General features: G+C 41.1%; 1 protein-coding gene across 2 annotated transcripts; it reads left to right on the top strand.

Moving 5' to 3' along the window:
* Positions 1–1,798: 1,798 nt before the first annotated feature.
* c18h3orf33 (c18h3orf33 homolog (H. sapiens)) lies at positions 1,799–13,923 on the top strand. 2 transcript variants are annotated; one of them, XM_034168888.1, is made up of 5 exons: positions 1,799–1,958; positions 2,757–2,816; positions 7,064–7,223; positions 7,403–7,557; positions 13,561–13,923. In XM_034168888.1, the coding sequence occupies exons 1-5, from the start codon at positions 1,800–1,802 to the stop codon at positions 13,816–13,818; spliced, it is 792 nt and encodes a 263-aa protein (XP_034024779.1). In that variant the 5' UTR covers position 1,799; the 3' UTR covers positions 13,819–13,923. The 2 variants fall into 2 exon arrangements, with proteins under 2 accessions (XP_034024779.1, XP_034024778.1); XM_034168887.1 differs by having other exon boundaries at positions 13,558–13,923.
* The last annotated feature ends 5,180 nt before the right edge of the window (positions 13,924–19,103 follow it).

Here is a 19,103-nt window from a genome sequence, read left to right as displayed (position 1 = left end):
TGAACTTGTTTGTCAACCATTATGGAAAATTGCAGAAGATTCTAGAAAATTTCTTCACTGTTCTACACTGTTATACAGATTTGTTTTTTTTTTTTGTTTTGTTTTGTTTTTTCTAGAAAGTTCCCTGAGATTCTTGTGGGTTTTCTCAAAGATTCTAGAACATTCTTTGGTATTCTACACATTTCTGGAATGTTCCACAAGGTTGTAAAATTTTCTTTGATTAAAGAGTGAAATATTCATGAACAAAGGAGATTCTTCAAACCTCAGTAAATTACTCTCCTGTTCTTGAAACTTCTTGCTCAGTCTGTACAAATCAGGAAGGTTTTCATAAATATAATTGCTTTGTCAACATTGTATTATGTTTGAAATGATGTTTGAACCCTTTTGACATGATCACAAAAAGAAAATATGACCACAACTCTGACAAATAGACTTAACTTTTCCAGAAATTAGTAGTGACCACTCAGTGAATGGGAAATCTGGTTAATTTGCAATTTCATTGTACTGACCACAAAACCAAAGTTTGGAGGTCAAGACCACTCTTTTCTCTTTTGATTGGTTGTGAAGAAATGGGAAATTATGGTTTTAACCAAGGAACAAGACAAAAGTGAAAATTTGTTACTTAGTGAATGGATTAGTTGCAGCTGTAACATAGTGAATTTATTATTTTACATTTATTTCAGAGTTAGAATGTTAATTATCTATAAAATGCAATACATTAAAGGGTCTGGTGGCCACCAAAGCCACTTCTGGTTGTTTAAAATAATAATAATAATAATAATAATAAGAATTTGTTTGTGTATATAATTTGTACGTATGCTACTTGTTAATATAATATCTCATTGCATTTAAATTCTAGGTTGCCTTTTATCCCCCCCCCCCCCCCCCAGGAATCAACACATAAAAATTAGTCTTTTTGACAAACTCTAACTTATTTAGATATATTTTTGTTTATTATTAAGCATTGATCATGATAAATAAATTAAGAAATAAAATTAAATGTGGTCTAATTAGTGCTGTGCCAGTTACTTATGACTTTTATATAGTTAAAAAAAAACATTAAAATTCTGTAACAAAATTAAAAACTGTTCGCTGGCGTTTGGCACGTTGGAGAGGTGTTCCCTTCACGGATGATGCGAAGGAGATGTGTTGCACTGCATGAGGCAAATGGTGGTCACACCAGATACTGACTGGTATCCCCCCCCCCAATAAAACAAAACTGCACCTTTCAGAGTGGCCTTTTATTGTGGACAGTCTAAGGCACACCTGTGCACTAATCATGGTGTCTAATCAGCATCTTGATATGGCACACCTGTGAGGTGGGATGGATTATCTCAGCAAAGGAGAAGTGCTCACTATCACAGATTTAGACTGGTTTGTGAACAATATTTGAGGGAAATGGTGATATTGTGTATGTGGAAAAAGTTTTAGATCGTTGAGTTAATCTCATACAAAATGGGAGCAAAACCAAAAGTGTTGCGTTTATATTTTTGTTGAGTATATTTAAACTGAATATAATGAACTGATGGTGTAGGTTGTTCGGGGTACTGCCCTCTGTCGGTGGTCAGGGGTAATAATGGCGCGGCCATGATCCAAAGCTTAGATTCAGCTCAGTAACAGAAAGGCTTTAAATTCATTAAAAGGACATTTTTAAGTGGGAAATTCGACTTTGTCTCTTCTTTTAAATGTTTTTCACTATCCTGTCATACTAAAACAAACCACGGGGAGGAGACAAAGCTCATTTTTGTCACTGTAAAGACAGCCCATGGCCCCGCCCTAAAAGGCGGAGCTTCAGCTGCATGAGGATAAACGTCAACAACATGCCGGAGACTTCACGGGAAACAGAAACTGAAAACGGATTGAGGGACAGAGGACGGGGAGACCCAGGGAACCAGTCTGTCCACAACATCGTATCTTTAATGTCTCAGTTCGCTGATGATCATTTAAATGTTGTTCGGGTATGAAGCTCCTCTGGATCTAACAGTGTGCACGTCATCGGCTCTGAAAACCACAGTGTGCATCAAAGACGTGGTGAAGATTATCTTCAAGCATAAATCTGGCTGTTTTAAATCATTTTCTTATGTTTTACAGTCAAGTGTGGCTTTGAGTTCATGTTAAACATCTCCACTATCACACAGTTCTGTTCTGTAGAAAATCCGTTTATATATATATATATATATATATATATATATATATATATATATATATATATATACACACACACAAAACCAAATATGTAAAATAAAAGGCAGGAAATTTCCTTTATTAGATTTGTGTAACATATGTCACAGAAGTCCATATTTGGACTCTGTGTGACACGCCCATACAGCCTGTGGGAGTGACAGACAGGAAAAGCGGGCGTGGCAAGTTGCAGGGTTTTTCCATTTGAAGTGATAAGTTCAGAAACATGTTGGTTCTTCAAGAAACAGAACCATTTCAGTGTTTACCAGGTTTACTTTTGGGCTACAAACTACAGGATTCAATTAGTTTGCTGGAAAGATGCATGTGTTGCTGTTTTAATGCAAATTCTCTCAAAAGATTTGTGCTTGATGCTTTTCTTTTGGGTCATAATTAGTCACCTTTTCTGTATGATGTCACAGGCATCCAGGGGTGTAGGGTGAACTTTGTGGTGGGGGGATTGGGGGAGCGGTGCTGGTTTTGTACACCTGTGCCACTTTAACTTTTTAATTATTGTCCATTTTTGATGGTACAATGCTGTTATTCGGCTCTAAAGCCTGTGTCACTCTCTTGCACAGAACATTTCAACAGGCCTGGCTGTTGCTGGTGTCATCATTATAGCAAGGAGCATCAAACTGGTAAGGAATGTGGAGTAATTTAACAACTTCAGGCAGAATTCAATCAGAACTGTCTGTTTCACCTCAGGGAGCTTTGGTGGCTGCTCCCATAAGTTATCTGCTCGTGTGTGTTAAGTGCTTACATACAGATTAGGCATGTGCATCTCATTACTAACAACGACTCGATACACACCTCGATACACTACCAGTGATACGATACATATAGCGATACATGACGATACTGACGATACCATGTGATACGATTCACCCCTGTTCCCGATTCAATGTGATTTGATATGTATTTGATGATGATTCAGTTCCCCACAATGCGATACGATGCGATGCGAATTGATAAGATTTTATCGATAACGATGTCATTATCAGTTTTGCTTATCGATCCGGTTCTTTATTGATTCCCATATCAATGCCTCTTTTGAATTTTCCGTGTACTAGAAGTAGGCTTTACAGGTTTTCTATGTCAACAACATTTTATTGAGTCTTAAAGTAAATAAATATGAAATTACTCGCTGGATCCTAGATTTCTGGACATAAATAGAAATAAACAAAATCTGTAGTTTTTGTCAAAAGCATTTCTTTTCAGATATTAATGACACAAATGTAACTCCATAGCCTCTGAACTGAGCTAATACAGCCGGCTGCATGTCAGGATGTAATTCATAAAAAATGCAGGATGTCTCATTTTTGGGTCGGTTGTAGTTTATTGTTTGTATTATAACATTTGGAAAAAGGTGTTATTTGATTAAAATGGCGATTTGCTCTGACGTTATTAATTCCAACCGAAATCTGCACGGGTCTTTGGTGTTGTGCACTTAGTCCCACAAAACAGCGGATATTATTATTATTATTATTATTATTTTATTTTTATTTCCTTTACTTGATGGACAACTTCAGTTTATGCACCAGCTGGTGCTCACGCCAGTAGACTTTCTGCTTCTGAAACCCAGCAAAGCAGAGAACCAGCAAACAGCGGGTCGAAGCGCTGCTTCGTTGCTTCATGCTTCAAGCAGACCCACTGCAGTCTGAAATCAATGTAGAGAAATTATTATTTTCTCGATAAACACCCTCAAGAACAGCAGCTGCTCTGGTGTCCCAAACTGTCTGTGGTGCATTCAATGTTCCTTGGAAAAAAATCAATGCAGGCAGCGAGCGATGCAACACAATTTCCCCATCAATTGAATCGATGCAGACTGTATGAATGAATCGCACCCGTTTGTATGTAGATACAGATTCGTATTGATTAATCTCCACATATGTAATACAGATCCATTTCCTCACCAAAGCACTTCTTACAACATTTAAACAGCTCTGCACCACTTTCAAGTGCACACTGCTCTTGAAAGCAGAGTTGACAGTCAGATTAATTTAATTCATGTTATACCCAAAACACACCATGATTAATTAACTAAATACAGCCTCTTTGAACCTGCGCCTTATTTTGTGCTCAGATTACGTGCTGCATAAATATAAAGGTTGCGTTGGACACGCCTGAAATGCACATGTGCTTTTGACTGTGTGAAGTACATCGTCAAGATAGGGCCCCAAGATGTTTTGTAGGAAAAGAAGCAGAATGTTCGGCAATGGCAAAGTCAGTCACCTGACTGGAACCAAATGAAATAAATGTTTCACTCAATAAAGTCAAAGCTGAAGTCATCGTGCCCCAAGATAAATCAAAAATAGAAGACGGCTGGGGAAAATACTGAGAAACATGTTCTAATGTTCTTGTAAATTATACACATTTACTGCAGTTGCAGTTCATAATTGGTAAATGCTGGCATTGTGTTGCGGAACTGTTACTGTATGTGCTTAAAAATACATATTTTGATATACATGCTAACATAAGCATGCTAATGATAGCCTATTAGCTATGCTTAGGCAACACTAACACGATAACATTAGTATGATTAGTACTGCTGCAAATAAGTATTTGAACACCTGTGAAAATCAAAGTTAATATTTGGTACAGTAGCCTTTGTTTGCAATTACAGAGGTCAGACGTTTCCTGTAATTTTTCACCAGATTTTCACACACTGCAACATGGATTTTGGTCCACTCCTCCATACAGATCTTCTCTAGATCTTTCAAGTTTGGAGTTTCAGCTCCCTCCAAATATTTTCTATTGAGTTCAGGTCTGGAGACTGGCCAGACCACTCCAGGACCTTGAAATGCTTCTTACAGAGCCCCTCCTTAGTTGACCTGGCTGTGTGTTTGGGGTCACTGTCATGCTGGAAGACCCAGCCATGACCCATCTTCAATGCTCTTACTGAGGGAAGAAGGTTGTTTGCCAAAATCTCGCAATACATGACCCCATCCATCCTCCCTTCAGTACGGTGCAGTCGTCCTGTCCCCTTTGCAGAAGAGCACCCCCAGAGTGTGATGTTTCCACCCCCATGCTTCACGGTTGGGATGGTTTTCTTGGGGTTGTTCTCATCCTCTAAACATGGTAAGTGGAGTTGATGACCAAAAAGCTCTATTCTGGTCTCATCTGACCACATGACCTTCTCCCATGCCTCCTCTGGATCATCCAGATGGTCACTGGTGAACTTCAAAGGGGCTTGGACATGTGCTGGCTTGAGCAGGGGGACCTTGCTGCCCTGCAGGATTTTAAACCATGACAGCATCACGTGTTACTAATGTAATCTTTGTGACTGTGGTCCCAATTCTCTTCAGGTCATTGACCAGGTCCTCCTGTGTAGTTCTGAGCTTTCTCAGAATCATCCTTACCCCACAAAGTGAGATATTCCATGGAATCCCAGACCGAGGGAGATTGACAGTCATTTTGTGTTTCTTCCACTTCCTAATAAATAATCACAACAGTTGTCTTCTACCAGCTGCTTGCCTGTTGTCCTGTAGTCCATCCCAGCTTTGTGCAGGTCTACAGCTTTGTCCCTGGTGTCCTTAGACAGCTCTTTGCTCTTGGCTATGGTGGACAGGTTCGAGTGTGTTTGATTGAGTGTGTAAACAGGTGTCTTATACAGGTAACAAGTTCAAACAGGTGCAATTAATACAGGTAAAGAGTGCAGAATAAGAGGGCTTCTTAAAGAAAAATTAACAGAGATCCAGAATTCTTGCTGGTTGGTAGGGGGTCAGATACGTATTTGCAGCAGTAACATACAAATAAATTATTAAAAAATCATACATTGTGATTTCCGGATTTTTTTTTTGGTGGACTTGCACCTAAGATGAAAATTTCAGACCCCTACATGATTTCTAAATGGGAGAACTTGCAAAACCGCAGGGTGTTCAAATACTTATTTTCCTCACTGTATGTTGCTAAGTGGCTAATGTTTCCATGAAAATGCGCTAATGGGCTAACATTAGCATGACATCATGTTAGCTTTGCATAACGTGATGCTAGCGTTTTCATGAAAATGCACTAACAGGCTAACATTAGCATGAAAACCTGTTAGGATTGCATGACATGTTGCTAAAGGACTAACACTAGAATGGATATCCACTAGCAGGCTAACATTAGTCTGAAAACGTGTTAACATCATAAAACATGATAAGGGGCTAACATTTGCATGAAAATGCACTAACAGAGTAGCATTACCATGAAAACATTATGTGATGCCATTGAGGCTAATACTAGTAGGGGTGGTGTCCAAGTGGTTAATGCACTTGGTTTCAGTGCAGAAGGTTCCCGGTTCAAATCCCACCCCTGCCACATTTCTCCATGTAATGTGGAGTTGCGTCAGAAAGGGCATCTGGCATAAAATTTGTGCCAATTCAACATGCAGATCCACCTTGGATTTGCTGTGGCGACCCCGAGTGCAAAACAAGAGAGCAGCAGAAGGGACTTACTATTGAGGCTATTACTAGCATGGGCTAACTGAGTACATCCATTTTACATGTTACCTGAAAAAAATGACAAACTGGTGTATCTGTTATATGTTAGTTAGTATGTCTGTCAAAAAAATCGAAAACCACATAGTTTGTCTATTTTTTTTTAGTCAGCGTGTAAAATGGAGGCACTCAGTTAGCTCATGCTAACATTAGCCTCATTAGCATCACATACCATATTGCTAAGAGGCTAACATTTGCATGAAAATGCAGTAACAGGCTAGCATTAGCTTGAAAACGTTAGTTTCACATTACATGATGCTAATTCGGCTAATGTTAGCACGAGCTAAGTGAGTGCCTCCATTTTACACATTGCCTGAAAAAAGACAAACTAACATAGATCTTCAGATTTGGGCCTTAGAGAATTATGGTATAGATTTGCATTTTGTGTCTTTGCACACCTTCAGATCACCAGGTTTCATGCTGTCTCTGAGATCCCTGTACGTTTTATAGAGAGGAACGTCAGCCTTCGTGGGAAAGTTCATGTGGTCACTGAGAAAGGACTCAAAGTGGAACATGTGCCAATTTACCTGCCAGTCATCTCGCCATTACTTTCAAAGCACAAAGGTAAAGCGGATGTTCCTTTGATGGTCAAATATCCACATGTGCATATTTTAGGATCAACTAAAAGACTAATGATCGTCATAATCCACATCCAACGCCGTTTCCAACATGAGCCTCCCTGAGAACACACTCTGTAAATACTGTTTGCGGCTGACTATGTGGCTCTTGTTGGCTCCCTTCAGGTGCATCGCCGCTGACTGTACATCTGGCGGGAGTGGAGCTGACTCCGGACGGGAGGACGTGGCTGCAGAAGAACTTGACACCTGCCCAGATAGTCTGGTTCAAACTGATCAGCCGAGAGGACGACACACTGCACTGTTTGGTGTCCTACAGCAGGGTGAGGTCAAGCTGTACTTAATGCATAGATTTGCCTGTTGATTTTTGGGTCAAAAGGTCAAGTGTCAAGGTCACTAGACTGTACTTTGTGAAAATATTGTCAGCGGGTTTGCTGTATAGTAGGGCTGCCACAAACAACTATTTTGATAGTCGACTAGTCAACGATTATTTTTGCGATTAGTCGACTAGTCAGATCATACGTAATTTCCTAAATTAAGGTCTGCGGCATTTTCTGAGAAACGTCAGGGGATGAAAACATGAACATTTCCAAATCAATGACTATTTCTTAGACTTCATTTCCATAAATTATTCATAAATACAAACCGTGTGGTACTTTATAGTAAATCTGTGTCAGGTAGGCAGTTCTCAAAAACTAAATGTCCATTCTGGAGGGAGACAAGTGAGGGAAACCACCAAGACACAACTCTGGAAGAACTTTTGCTTCTGTGAGTGGAGAAACTGGGAATAGTGCAACATTTTTATTTTATCTTCATTTTACATATAGTCCCAACTTTTTCTGATTTGTGGTTGTTTCTGTTGCATTTCTAAAATTACAGTGGTGGCCAAGTGGTTAATGCACTTGGTTTCAGTGCAGAAGGTTCCAGGTTCAAATTCCACCCCTGCCACATTTCTCCATGTAATGTGGAGTTGCGTCAGGAAGGGCATCCGGCGTAAAACCTGTGCCAATTCAACATGCAGATCCACCTTGGATTTGCTGTGGCGACCCCGAGTGCAAACAAGGGAGCAGCCGAAGGGACTTACTTTTAAAGAAAAGTGTGAACATTTTCTTGTATTTTAAAACTTTGTGGAGCAAATGCAAACACCAAACTCTTATAAAGAAGGAAAAAATACACAGATGTGCAGGCAAACTGATATAAACTGAAGAGAACAATGCAGGCTGATTTGACTCCCCATATTTTTTGTATAAATAAACTAGAATAAAATAAGAGGTACCTCACTTTGAAATGAATAAAACATATAGCTGCAGCTTATAATAACTTTGAAAAATAACAAAAATCAGCAGCTTGTATTTTTATTCTGACTCCAGTTCATTTTAGTGTGATGAAGTCATCTTTAAAAGTAATTTTTTTTTCTCCTTATCAGTCATGTTTTGTGCTTGAACACTACATTAAGCTTAAGATTGAACAAATAAATACCTTTGCAAAATAACACCTGTTACAGTTTAGAGTTCTCACCTGCTTTTTGTGATCTGTGCCTCTGAACATCACTGCACAGCTTCTCCACAGCAGGGTTTTTTTTTACCCGTGTATGCATAATTTTTGCTCCGTTCATTTATTTATTATCATTTTTAAGGATACTTAACTGTTTATTTCATCTGATGATCTCATAAATTCAGTATACGATGCGCACATGGTGTGATGGTGCCATCAGAACGGCACAAGTAGAGAAAGTACAGAGAGAAGTAAAGGCAGCTCCACGGTTTGTTTCGTTTTTTTTTTTTTTTTTTTAACATGTTCACTCGGGTTAAAATCCTCTCTCTCTGCTCCGCACTCACTGTCTCACGTGCACTGATGGTTCTCAGCAGAATGTAACGTCTCGTGCCTCCGTTCAGGAATCTTCCTTCCCCACCCCCTCCCTCGCAGTCTACAATCAGTTGACTCCGCGCACGCGCGCGCGCATACACACACACACACACACACACACACACACACACACACACACACACACACACACAGCTTCGTCAGTAAACTGCGCATTTTAAGCGGCTTTGAACAAGACAGCCACTGTTTTAATCAGCCGTCTAATCCAAATTTGAATGTCCAAATGACGGCAGGACGGCTTGCTGCCTAAAACTATGAATGGAGAGAAAAACAAAGACTTAAATAAAATAAACGACTCGTCGACTACTAAATTAGTTGTCGACAGTTTCAGTAGTCGATGTAGTCGTGACTAGTCGACTAGTTGTGGCAGCCCTACTGTACAGCCCTGATTGTCAACAAACTTGGTATATGCATTTTGCATTGTGACCCCAAGAATCCTGTTGATTTGGGGGTCAAAGGGTCAAGGGTCAAAGTCACTGTAGCATACTTTGTAAAAATATTGTGAACGAGTTTGCTTCAGTTGTGTCAACTGGTATATGCGTTACGCATAGTGACCCCAAGAAGCCTCGTGATTTTGGGGTCAAAGGTCAAGGTCACTAGAGCATACTTTGTAAAAATATTGCGAGTGAGATTGCTTCAGTTGTACTCACCCGATTGACAACAAATATATGCATTACGTATCGTGACCCCAAGAAGCCTCTTGAATTATTATTTTTACAGCCAGTTTTTTTTTTTCTTTTTTTTTCAGTTTTTTTGACACATGATCATTTCCAAGCCAGTGAATATGTCTTGGATTTCACTTACATCAGCCTTTTGTGGAGGCCTGACATGTAAGATTGGTTGTATTTGGCCTGCTCCCAGACCACCAATAACCAGCAAAAATCTATTTAAGCATAAAAATTAAAAAAGAAAAAATAATATAGCACCTTCAACTGCACCACAGACTAAAACAGTTAAATGTGGTCTATTAAACATTAGGTCTCTCTCTTCTAAGTCCCTGTTAGTAAATAATATAATAATTGATCAACATATTGATTTATTCTGCCTTACAGAAACCTGGTTACAGCAGGATGACTGTTAGTTTAAATGAGTCAACACCCCCGAGTCACACTAACTGCCAGAATGCTCGTAGCACGGGCCGAGGCGGAGGATTAGCAGCAATCTTCCATTCCAGCTTATTAATTAATCAAAAACCCAGACAGAGCTTTAATTCATTTGAAAGCTTGACTCTTAGTCTTGTCCATCCAAATTGGAAGTCCCAAAAACCAGTTTTATTTGTTATTATCTATCGTCCACCTGGTCGTTACTGTGAGTTTCTCTGTGAATTTTCAGACCATTTGTCTGACTTAGTGCTTAGCTCAGATAAGATAATTATAGTGGGCGATTTTAGCATCCACACAGATGCTGAGAATGACAGCCTCAACACTGCATTTAATCTATTATTAGACTCAATTGACTTTGCTCAAAATGTAAATGAGTCCACCCACCACTTTAATCATATCTTAGTTCTTGTTCTGACTTACGGTATGGAAATTGAAGACTTAACAGTATTCCCTGAAAACCCCCTTCTGTCTAATCATTTCTTAACATTTTCATTTACTCTGATGGACTACCCAGCAGTGGGGAATAAGTTTAATTACACTAGAAGTCTTTCAGAAAGCACTGTAACTAGGTTTAAGGATATGATTCCTTCTTTATGTTCTCTAATGCCATATACCAACACAGTGCAGAGTAGCTACCTAAACTCTGTAAGTGAGATAGAGTATCTCGTCAATAGTTTTACATCCTCATTGAAGACAACTTTGGATGCTGTAGCTCCTCTGAAAAAGAGAGCTTTAAATCAGAAGTGCCTGACTCCGTGGTATAACTCACAAACTCGCAGCTTAAAGCAGATAACCCGTAAGTTGGAGAGGAAATGGCGTCTCACTAATTTAGAAGATCTTCACTTAGCCTGGAAAAAGAGTCTGTTGCTCTATAAAAAAGCCCTCCGTAAAGCTAGAACATCTTACTACTCATCACTAATTGAAGAAAATAAGAACAACCCCAGATTTCTTTTCAGCACTGTAGCCAGGCTGACAAAGAGTCAGAGCTCTATTGAGCCGAGTATTCCTTTAACTTTAACTAGTAATGACTTCATGACTTTCTTTACTAATAAAATTTTAACTATTAGAGAAAAAATTACTCATAACCATTCCAAAGACGTATCGTTATCTTTGGCTGCTTTCAGTGATGCTGGTATTTGGTTAGACTCTTTCTCTCCGATTGTTCTGTCTGAGTTATTTTCATTAGTTACTTCCTCCAAACCATCAACATGTCTATTAGACCTCATTCCTACCAGGCTGCTCAAGGAAGCCCTACTATTAATTAATGCTTCGATCTTAAACATGATCAATCTATCTTTGTTAGTTGGCTATGTACCACAGGCTTTTAAGGTGGCAGTAATTAAACCATTACTTAAAAAGCCATCACTTGACCCAGCTATCTTAGCTAATTATAGGCCAATCTCCAACCTTCCTTTTCTCTCAAAAATTCTTGAAAAGGTAGTTGTAAAACAGCTAACTGATCATCTGCAGAGGAATGGTCTATTTGAAGAGTTTCAGTCAGGTTTTACAATTCATCATAGTACAGAAACAGCATTAGTGAAGGTTACAAATGATCTTCTTATGGCCTCAGACAGTGGACTCATCTCTGTGCTTGTTCTGTTAGACCTCAGTGCTGCTTTTGATACTGTTGACCATAAAATTTTATTACAGAGATTAGAGCATGCCATAGGTATTAAAGGCACTGCGCTGCGGTGGTTTGAATCATATTTATCTAATAGATTACAATTTGTTCATGTAAATGGGGAATCTTCTTCACAGACTAAGGTTAATTATGGAGTTCCACAAGGTTCTGTGCTAGGACCAATTTTATTCACTTTATACATGCTTCCCTTCGGCAGTATTATTAGACGGCATTGCTTAAATTTTCATTGTTACGCAGATGATACCCAGCTTTATCTATCCATGAAGCCAGAGGACACACACCAATTAGCTAAACTGCAGGATTGTCTTACAGATATAAAGACATGGATGACCTCTAATTTCCTGCTTTTAAACTCAGATAAAACTGAAGTTATTGTACTTGGCCCCACAAATCTTAGAAACATTGTGTCTAACCACATCCTTACTTTGGATGGCATTACCCTGACCTCTAGTAATACTGTGAGAAATCTTGGAGTCATTTTTGATCAGGATATGTCATTCAGTGCGCATATTAAACAAATATGTAGGACTGCTTTTTTGCATTTACGCAATATCTCTAAAATTAGAAAGGTCTTGTCTCAGAGTGATGCTGAAAAACTAATTCATGCATTTATTTCCTCTAGGCTGGACTATTGTAATTCATTATTATCAGGTTGTCCTAAAAGTTCCCTGAAAAGCCTTCAGTTAATTCAAAATGCTGCAGCTAGAGTACTAACGGGGACTAGAAGGAGAGAGCATATCTCACCCATATTGGCTTCTCTTCATTGGCTTCCTGTTAATTCTAGAATAGAATTTAAAATTCTTCTTCTTACTTATAAGGTTTTGAATAATCAGGTCCCATCTTATCTTAGGGACCTCATAGTACCATATCACCCCAATAGAGCGCTTTGCTGTCAGACTGCGGGCTTACTTGTAGTTCCTAGGGTTTGTAAGAGTAGAATGGGAGGCAGAGCCTTCAGCTTTCAGGCTCCTCTCCTGTGGAACCAGCTCCCAATTCAGATCAGGGAGACAGACACCCTCTCTACTTTTAAGATTAGGCTTAAAACTTTCCTTTTTGCTAAAGCTTATAGTTAGGGCTGGATCAGGTGACCCTGAACCATCCCTTAGTTATGCTGCTATAGACCTAGACTGCTGGGGGGTTCCCATGATGCACTGAGTGCTTCTTCCTCTTTTTGCTCTGTATGCACCACTCTGCATTTAATCATTAGTTATTGATCTCTGCTCCCCTCCACAGCATGTCTTTTTCCTGGTTCTCTCCCTCAGCCCCAACCAGTCCCAGCAGAAGACTGCCCCTCCCTGAGCCTGGTTCTGCTGGAGGTTTCTTCCTGTTAAAAGGGAGTTTTTCCTTCCCACTGTCGCCAAGTGCTTGCTCACAGGGGGTCGTTTTGACCGTTGGGGTTTTTACGTAATTATTGTATGGCCTTGCCTTACAATATAAAGCGCCTTGGGGCAACTGTTTGTTGTGATTTGGCGCTATATAAATAAAATTGATTGATTGATTGTAGATGGTGGCTGCAGGTGGAAGTGAGGAAGACTAATCACAGTCCATTGTGTTACAACTCTGCAGGCTCCCTACAGCGCCGCACCGTGTCTGCGGAGTTCTAACTGCTGTTATGAACGAGGACGTTATGAGTTCTCAGTTAGCACATGCACGACTTCCAACTTCCACATTCTTGCCTTCTGTCATGTGTCCAGCAGGGGTCGATGTGGAGCTGCTGTGTGAATGAGGAGGTTCTGAAGCTGGGTCTGGCTCGCACCGCGCCCATCTCCGGAGTGCTTCCTGGTTCTCGCCTGTACTGGCGTCTCCACAAGCAGCTGCACAGGGCAGAGTTCAGGGCTGAGAAGAAGGGGCGTGGTTTGTGGAAGGAGGACAGCCTATGGGAGCGGACCGTGAAAGCCGTCAGGGACAACATGTTACTTCGACTCCTGAGAAGACTCTTTAAGAGGACCAAATAAAAATGACCATTACCAGTGGGTGCAAAGAACATTTTGTATTTGTGCCAAGGACTGTATGTGTTTGAGTTTTTAAAAACCTGGTGCACGTGTTGTTTTTTTGTAACAGGAGAAAGTTTGGTGATCTGTGTGTTCATTGTCACGCTGTTGGTTGTTTTCTTAAAAGGTTGTCTCTAAACTCTTCTGAGCGTTCTTTTAAATTTAAAGGTTCAAGTGTGTGACACGACTGACCACCATTGGTTTGGTATGAACTTGTTGTGAACCAGGCCCGGCGCCAGAAAAAAAATATTAAGGGGGCGATGAGTTTATCACAGGGGGTGGGGTCGCCCCCCCCAACACACACACAAAAAAAGGTGTGCACTGGAGGGTACCTGCCTCTGAGCGTGCGTAATGAATTGGGTGCGCTCCTGGAAAGCTCGTGTATTTAGGCTACACCGTTGTAAGAGACTGACTGAGTAAGAGTAAAGAGTGATGACAGTATTTTTTTAATTATTATTTGAACGTATAGACCCTCGGTCAAGTGATCTCCTGCATACCACAAAACCAAACCAACAACTGATCTGAGAAACGACACGAGACAGTAGATTAACCCCACATACAGCCCTCCATCACAAGTGCAAACACAGTGCAATTGGGCATGACAGTCACACAACGGGTCAAAGATAAACCTTTCATGTAGCTATACAGTGGTCCCTCGTTTATCGCGGGAGTTACGTTCTAAAAATAACCCGCAATAGGCGAAATCCGCGAAATAGCGTTATTTTTTACAATTACTATAGATGTTTTAAGGCTGTAAAACCCCTCACTACACACTTTATACACTTTTCTCAAACAGGCATGAACATTTTCTCACTTTTCTCTCGTGTGTAAACACTCTCAAAGTTCAAACCTTAGTAGAAAAATAAGACCAACCTGTTTTCAGGCCCAAACATTTGTTTGAGAAATAAAAATAGAACGTTTTCCTATAAATAATTATGATGGCTTTTAGAACTAACAAATTTAATTTTAACCATCAACCTACGAGGTTGGACACATAAGAAATTATTAATAGTGACTGACCAGTATTTCACAGTTCCTCTGATCGCGCCTCTTCGTCGCCGCGCCACTGTCGCGCCTTTTTCCACTCACACCTCGCTGCAGGTGTCTTTTTCCGAGTGAAGAACACAGTTATGGGTAGTTGTTGGTGCTGTTTTTTCTTCTGGGTGAGAAGATTCTTATAAACAGACACACAGAACACTATGCGCGTACTGTCCCTTCACGGTGCCGCAACAGGTGTCCCGTCATCTCGACAGAACACCGGCCTGCTTGATGAGGACGCGGAGCAGAATGCGCTATTTAAAAAAAAAAAAAGCATGCAAAATTGGACTAAAAAAAAAATCTGCGAAACTGCGAGGCGCTATATTTTCCAGTATTTCTTTTTCTTTCTTTTTAATTTTTATTTTTGATAACTCTCACATCCGAGGGGGCGAGGTTGATGATGTGAGGGGGCGTCGCCCCCAAACGCCCCCTCGTGGCACTGGGTCCGTTGTGAACTGTTGTGACTCCTCCCACTCGCTCTTCTCGGGGCGCCAACTCACGATGTCTGACACGGAAGGTAGACACGCTGACCAGTTGGCTAAAACCCAGGCTCTGGCCTGCGTGGTCAGAGTATCCTTTGGCTGTCGGCGGGAGTGAGGCCTTTTGACTACCACATGCACAGTGACACCTACTGGCTTCCATCAGAAACGCTCAGGACGAGTAGAATAGTCAGACGATAGGATACGCTATTAGATTGTTGAAACTGGATAAGCACAGATGTGTAGCATCAAGTGGTCCAATTCTTTATATCATGAACAAGGATCTCGACTATATGTACAACATCGTACTTCTCATGTTTCCATCTCGGGACAGTGCGACTCTATGTTTGACTTTCTTCAGGACACTCCTCAAGTTAAGTCCTGTATAGGTCCTGAGGCCTGGCGGTGCTGGTGCTTGTCTCCGGATTCTGTAGTCTAAAGCTGATAAAAGTCTGTGACTCCCCCTGTATGGGACAGCAGGTTACTTCCCTAGCCAGGGCCGGTACTTATTTACAACTGGGTGGACTGAGACAATGTAGACTAAGGTCCAATCTCAGTACTCTCCCTTTGCCCTACCAGTTCACTGTGAATGTGCAAAATGAAGGGAAAGGGCAAAGGGAGAGCCACCTTAGTGTCTTATCCAAGGACACAGACGTAGTATAACCACGATGCAAACCAAGGTCTACATATTGGGATAAGTAGACCTTGGTTCACAATCCTGAAGACCTGTTCCTTATCCAGTCAGCTAGGTTTCTCTGTCCTCTGCATTAACCTATCCTAATTAGACACCTTACAACCACTAGGATCAGTGGGTAACCATAGTCTGGCACCTGCGGTCTTATTTCAGATGTAGACTAGCTGTCTTGGTCAAGAGCAAAGAAATATGCATGTTTTGATGGTGGGAGGAAACCAGACTACATTACTGTGCAGATACGGTGAGAACATCCAAACTCCACACAAGAGTGAAATGGGCATGGGTGGAATCGAACCCTTCAAAATCAAGACAAGACTGCTCAACACCGAGCCACTGTGCTGCCTCAACAATGCGTAACGATGAACATAGGCTTCTACACTGCAACAAACCTCCCAGCCAACTGTTTCACCAAAAGCATAAATATGTGAAGCCTCATTTCATGGCTCATTATGGATTACTGACATCTACTGGCCAAAAAAAACGTACAGCACATTTACATATTTCAAGCTGGATGCCACATCTCACTGTTGATTGCTGTCTAATGCACTGTGTTGCAGCAGTACTGGTGCATGGGTACTACAGATTGTCAGCCCATATACAGTGAAAGGATCAGAGTCCAGATGACTGGAAGTGAAATGGGGCATTGCACCTGTGACCCGACCTACTTTGGCTGACTGAATACCACCTTCCACTGCCTGCTTTTCTGCACATAGCTTAGATAGATAATCTACATTTTTTCTAAAGTCAGAGTTTGATTATTTGAACTCAGTTGAACAAAATTGAATTGAATTACTGCAGCTGTGAAGCCACTGATGCTTGTTTGACTTGGCTTAGCCTTGAAATTTAGTCCTTTAATCTGTAATTAATGCTTTTGAATTTCAAAATATGTTTTATAGATTGTGATATATTTTATGACTAAGCATATATTCACACTTGACAACGGGCTGGTTTGGGTGTTTTGGGTCTGAACTTAATAACTTGCAGTTTTTATCATGTTGGAGACATCATAAAGCTGTCTATTAACCTCCATCTAAAATCCTGATCTCAATCCTTTGGCTTTCCATTAAACCGTGGATCAGCACAGGCTCCTCTGTTGTGTTTGGGATGCTCCCCACAGGGGGTGGGGCATTGTAATGGTGTTCAAATTGGGCAAGGGGGTTCACTTGTCCCACTCTGAGCTTACTGTTGCTATGGAAACACCAAATGTGAATGACAAAGCATGTTACGGTCTACAACTATTGGCTCAGGTTGCCCTCCAGTTCGTGTGTGTGTGTGAGGGGGGCAGTCTTTAAGTCCTTACAAGAGGACCCATTGAGCCATAATGTGACCGTGACATTAGAGCATTTGGCCAAGTGGTTAATGCGCTTGGTTTCAGTTCGGAAGGTTCTGGGTTCAAATCCCACCCCTGCCACATTTCTCCATGTAATGTGGAGTTGCGTCAGGAAGGGCATCCGGCGTAAAACCTGTGCCAAATCAACATGCAGATCCACCTTGGATTTGCTGTGGCGACCCCGAGTGCAAACAAGGGAGCAGCCGAAGGGACTTACTTTTTACATTAGAGCATTTAACCAGCAAGGAAACAAAAGCAGGATGAGCCTCTGATTTCATAACCATATGTCATTACTGCCAAAAATTAATATCACAAATATCTACCTTTTTCTTCTAGTGTGTTTTATTTATTATTATTTTACTTTGTTTCAAAAAGCGTATTCATTATTTATTACATTTTAAATAACCTTTTATCAAAATTAAACATTTGTCAAATACAACGTTCAGTATGGACACGTATACTTTATTCATCCTCTTGGGGAAATTTATGATCCTGGAGTTCACACGTGAGTCTACATTAAGAACAATAAAAGTTACAGCAATGTGTTTAAAACAGCGTTAAATACAGACCCCCAAAAAAAGGACTAAAAGCAGAGAATAATTTAATCTACTCCTATAAGCAACAGGTTGGTCGCCATCTTGTCCCAAAGTTCTTGAAATAGAAAATCTCCACCTGGTGGACATTTACTATTAATGTACAATAGAATTTTGCCAAGAGCTCTAGTAAATACTTACATAGATGAACTCAGAAGGTGCCAATGCAAGAAATACCACACATTATTGCACAAAGTCAAGGCAGAACTTGATGTTCTCAAAAAAAAAACAAAAAAAACCAACACCTTAGAATTTCAAGATCATACTTGATGTTATGTGGGCCGCTGAAGAGGAGGTACTGCTGGCCCACCACCACCAGAGGGCGCCCTGCTTGGAGTGCGGGCTCCAAGCACGAGAGGGCGCCAGACCCAGAAGAAGTGACAGCTGTCACTCATCGCACCAGCTGTCACTCATCTACACCACTACATAAGCCGGACTGTAACTCCACCTCCCCGCCGAGAAATCGACTACCAAGAGGTAATTTCTCTGCTGACTCATACGTTGTGTAATAATCTAGACTTGTGTTGCAGACGTTTTCCTGGTGTTTTCCTTGTCTGTGGGATTTTGGCGTTTGGTGTGACTGCGACGACTGCGCCTCACAGATAAGTGGTTAATCAGGAGCTGCACGAGTGTGTAATTTGGAGGTGGAGGTTCTCCCTCCTAACTGTGTACAGATCGTGGACCACTGAGTGTGCGGACTTCCACTCATTCATCTTGTCTCTGCTTTCTGCCAGCAGTACCAGGGTCGACAGCCGAAGACAGAGGCCACCTGGGGATACGGGACTTGGCGGCTCCGGTGTTCTTCAGGCCGTTGGTGGTGGAGGCCGTGTGGGACGCGGCTTCTCTCTCGTCGGGGGTCTTCTATCTTCGAGCCTGCCCACACGTCACCTGGTGTTAATTGACTTTACAAATTTTGTGTGTTTAGTTGTGTGTGTCACAACATTAAATTGTTACCTTTTGGCTTATTCATTGTCCGTTCATTTGCGCCCCCTGTTGTGGGTCCGTGCTACGACACCTTCCCAACAGGATTTCTCGGCCATCGTCATGGATTCCGAGGGGCGTCAACCCGAGCTTGAACGGCCAATGGAAGAGCCAGAAGAAGAGCGCAGGCGTCA

This window comes from Thalassophryne amazonica, chromosome 4 (genome assembly GCF_902500255.1).
Source record: "Thalassophryne amazonica chromosome 4, fThaAma1.1, whole genome shotgun sequence".
Lineage (NCBI taxonomy): Eukaryota > Metazoa > Chordata > Actinopteri > Batrachoidiformes > Batrachoididae > Thalassophryne > Thalassophryne amazonica.
This window is presented reverse-complemented; position numbering and strand designations above follow the sequence as displayed.

What these genes read in the sequence shown, in the direction of transcription:
- c18h3orf33 (XM_034168887.1), top strand. Translation starts at nt 1,800, where the DNA reads ATGAGGATAAACGTCAACAACATGCCGGAGACTTCACGGGAAACAGAA. An exon ending in ATCATTTAAATGTTGTTCGG is followed by an intron (nt 1,959 to 2,756) that starts GTATGAAGCTCC and finishes TCTCTTGCACAG; the next exon opens with AACATTTCAACAGGCCTGGC. An exon ending in ATTACTTTCAAAGCACAAAG is followed by an intron (nt 7,224 to 7,402) that starts GTAAAGCGGATG and finishes GGCTCCCTTCAG; the next exon opens with GTGCATCGCCGCTGACTGTA.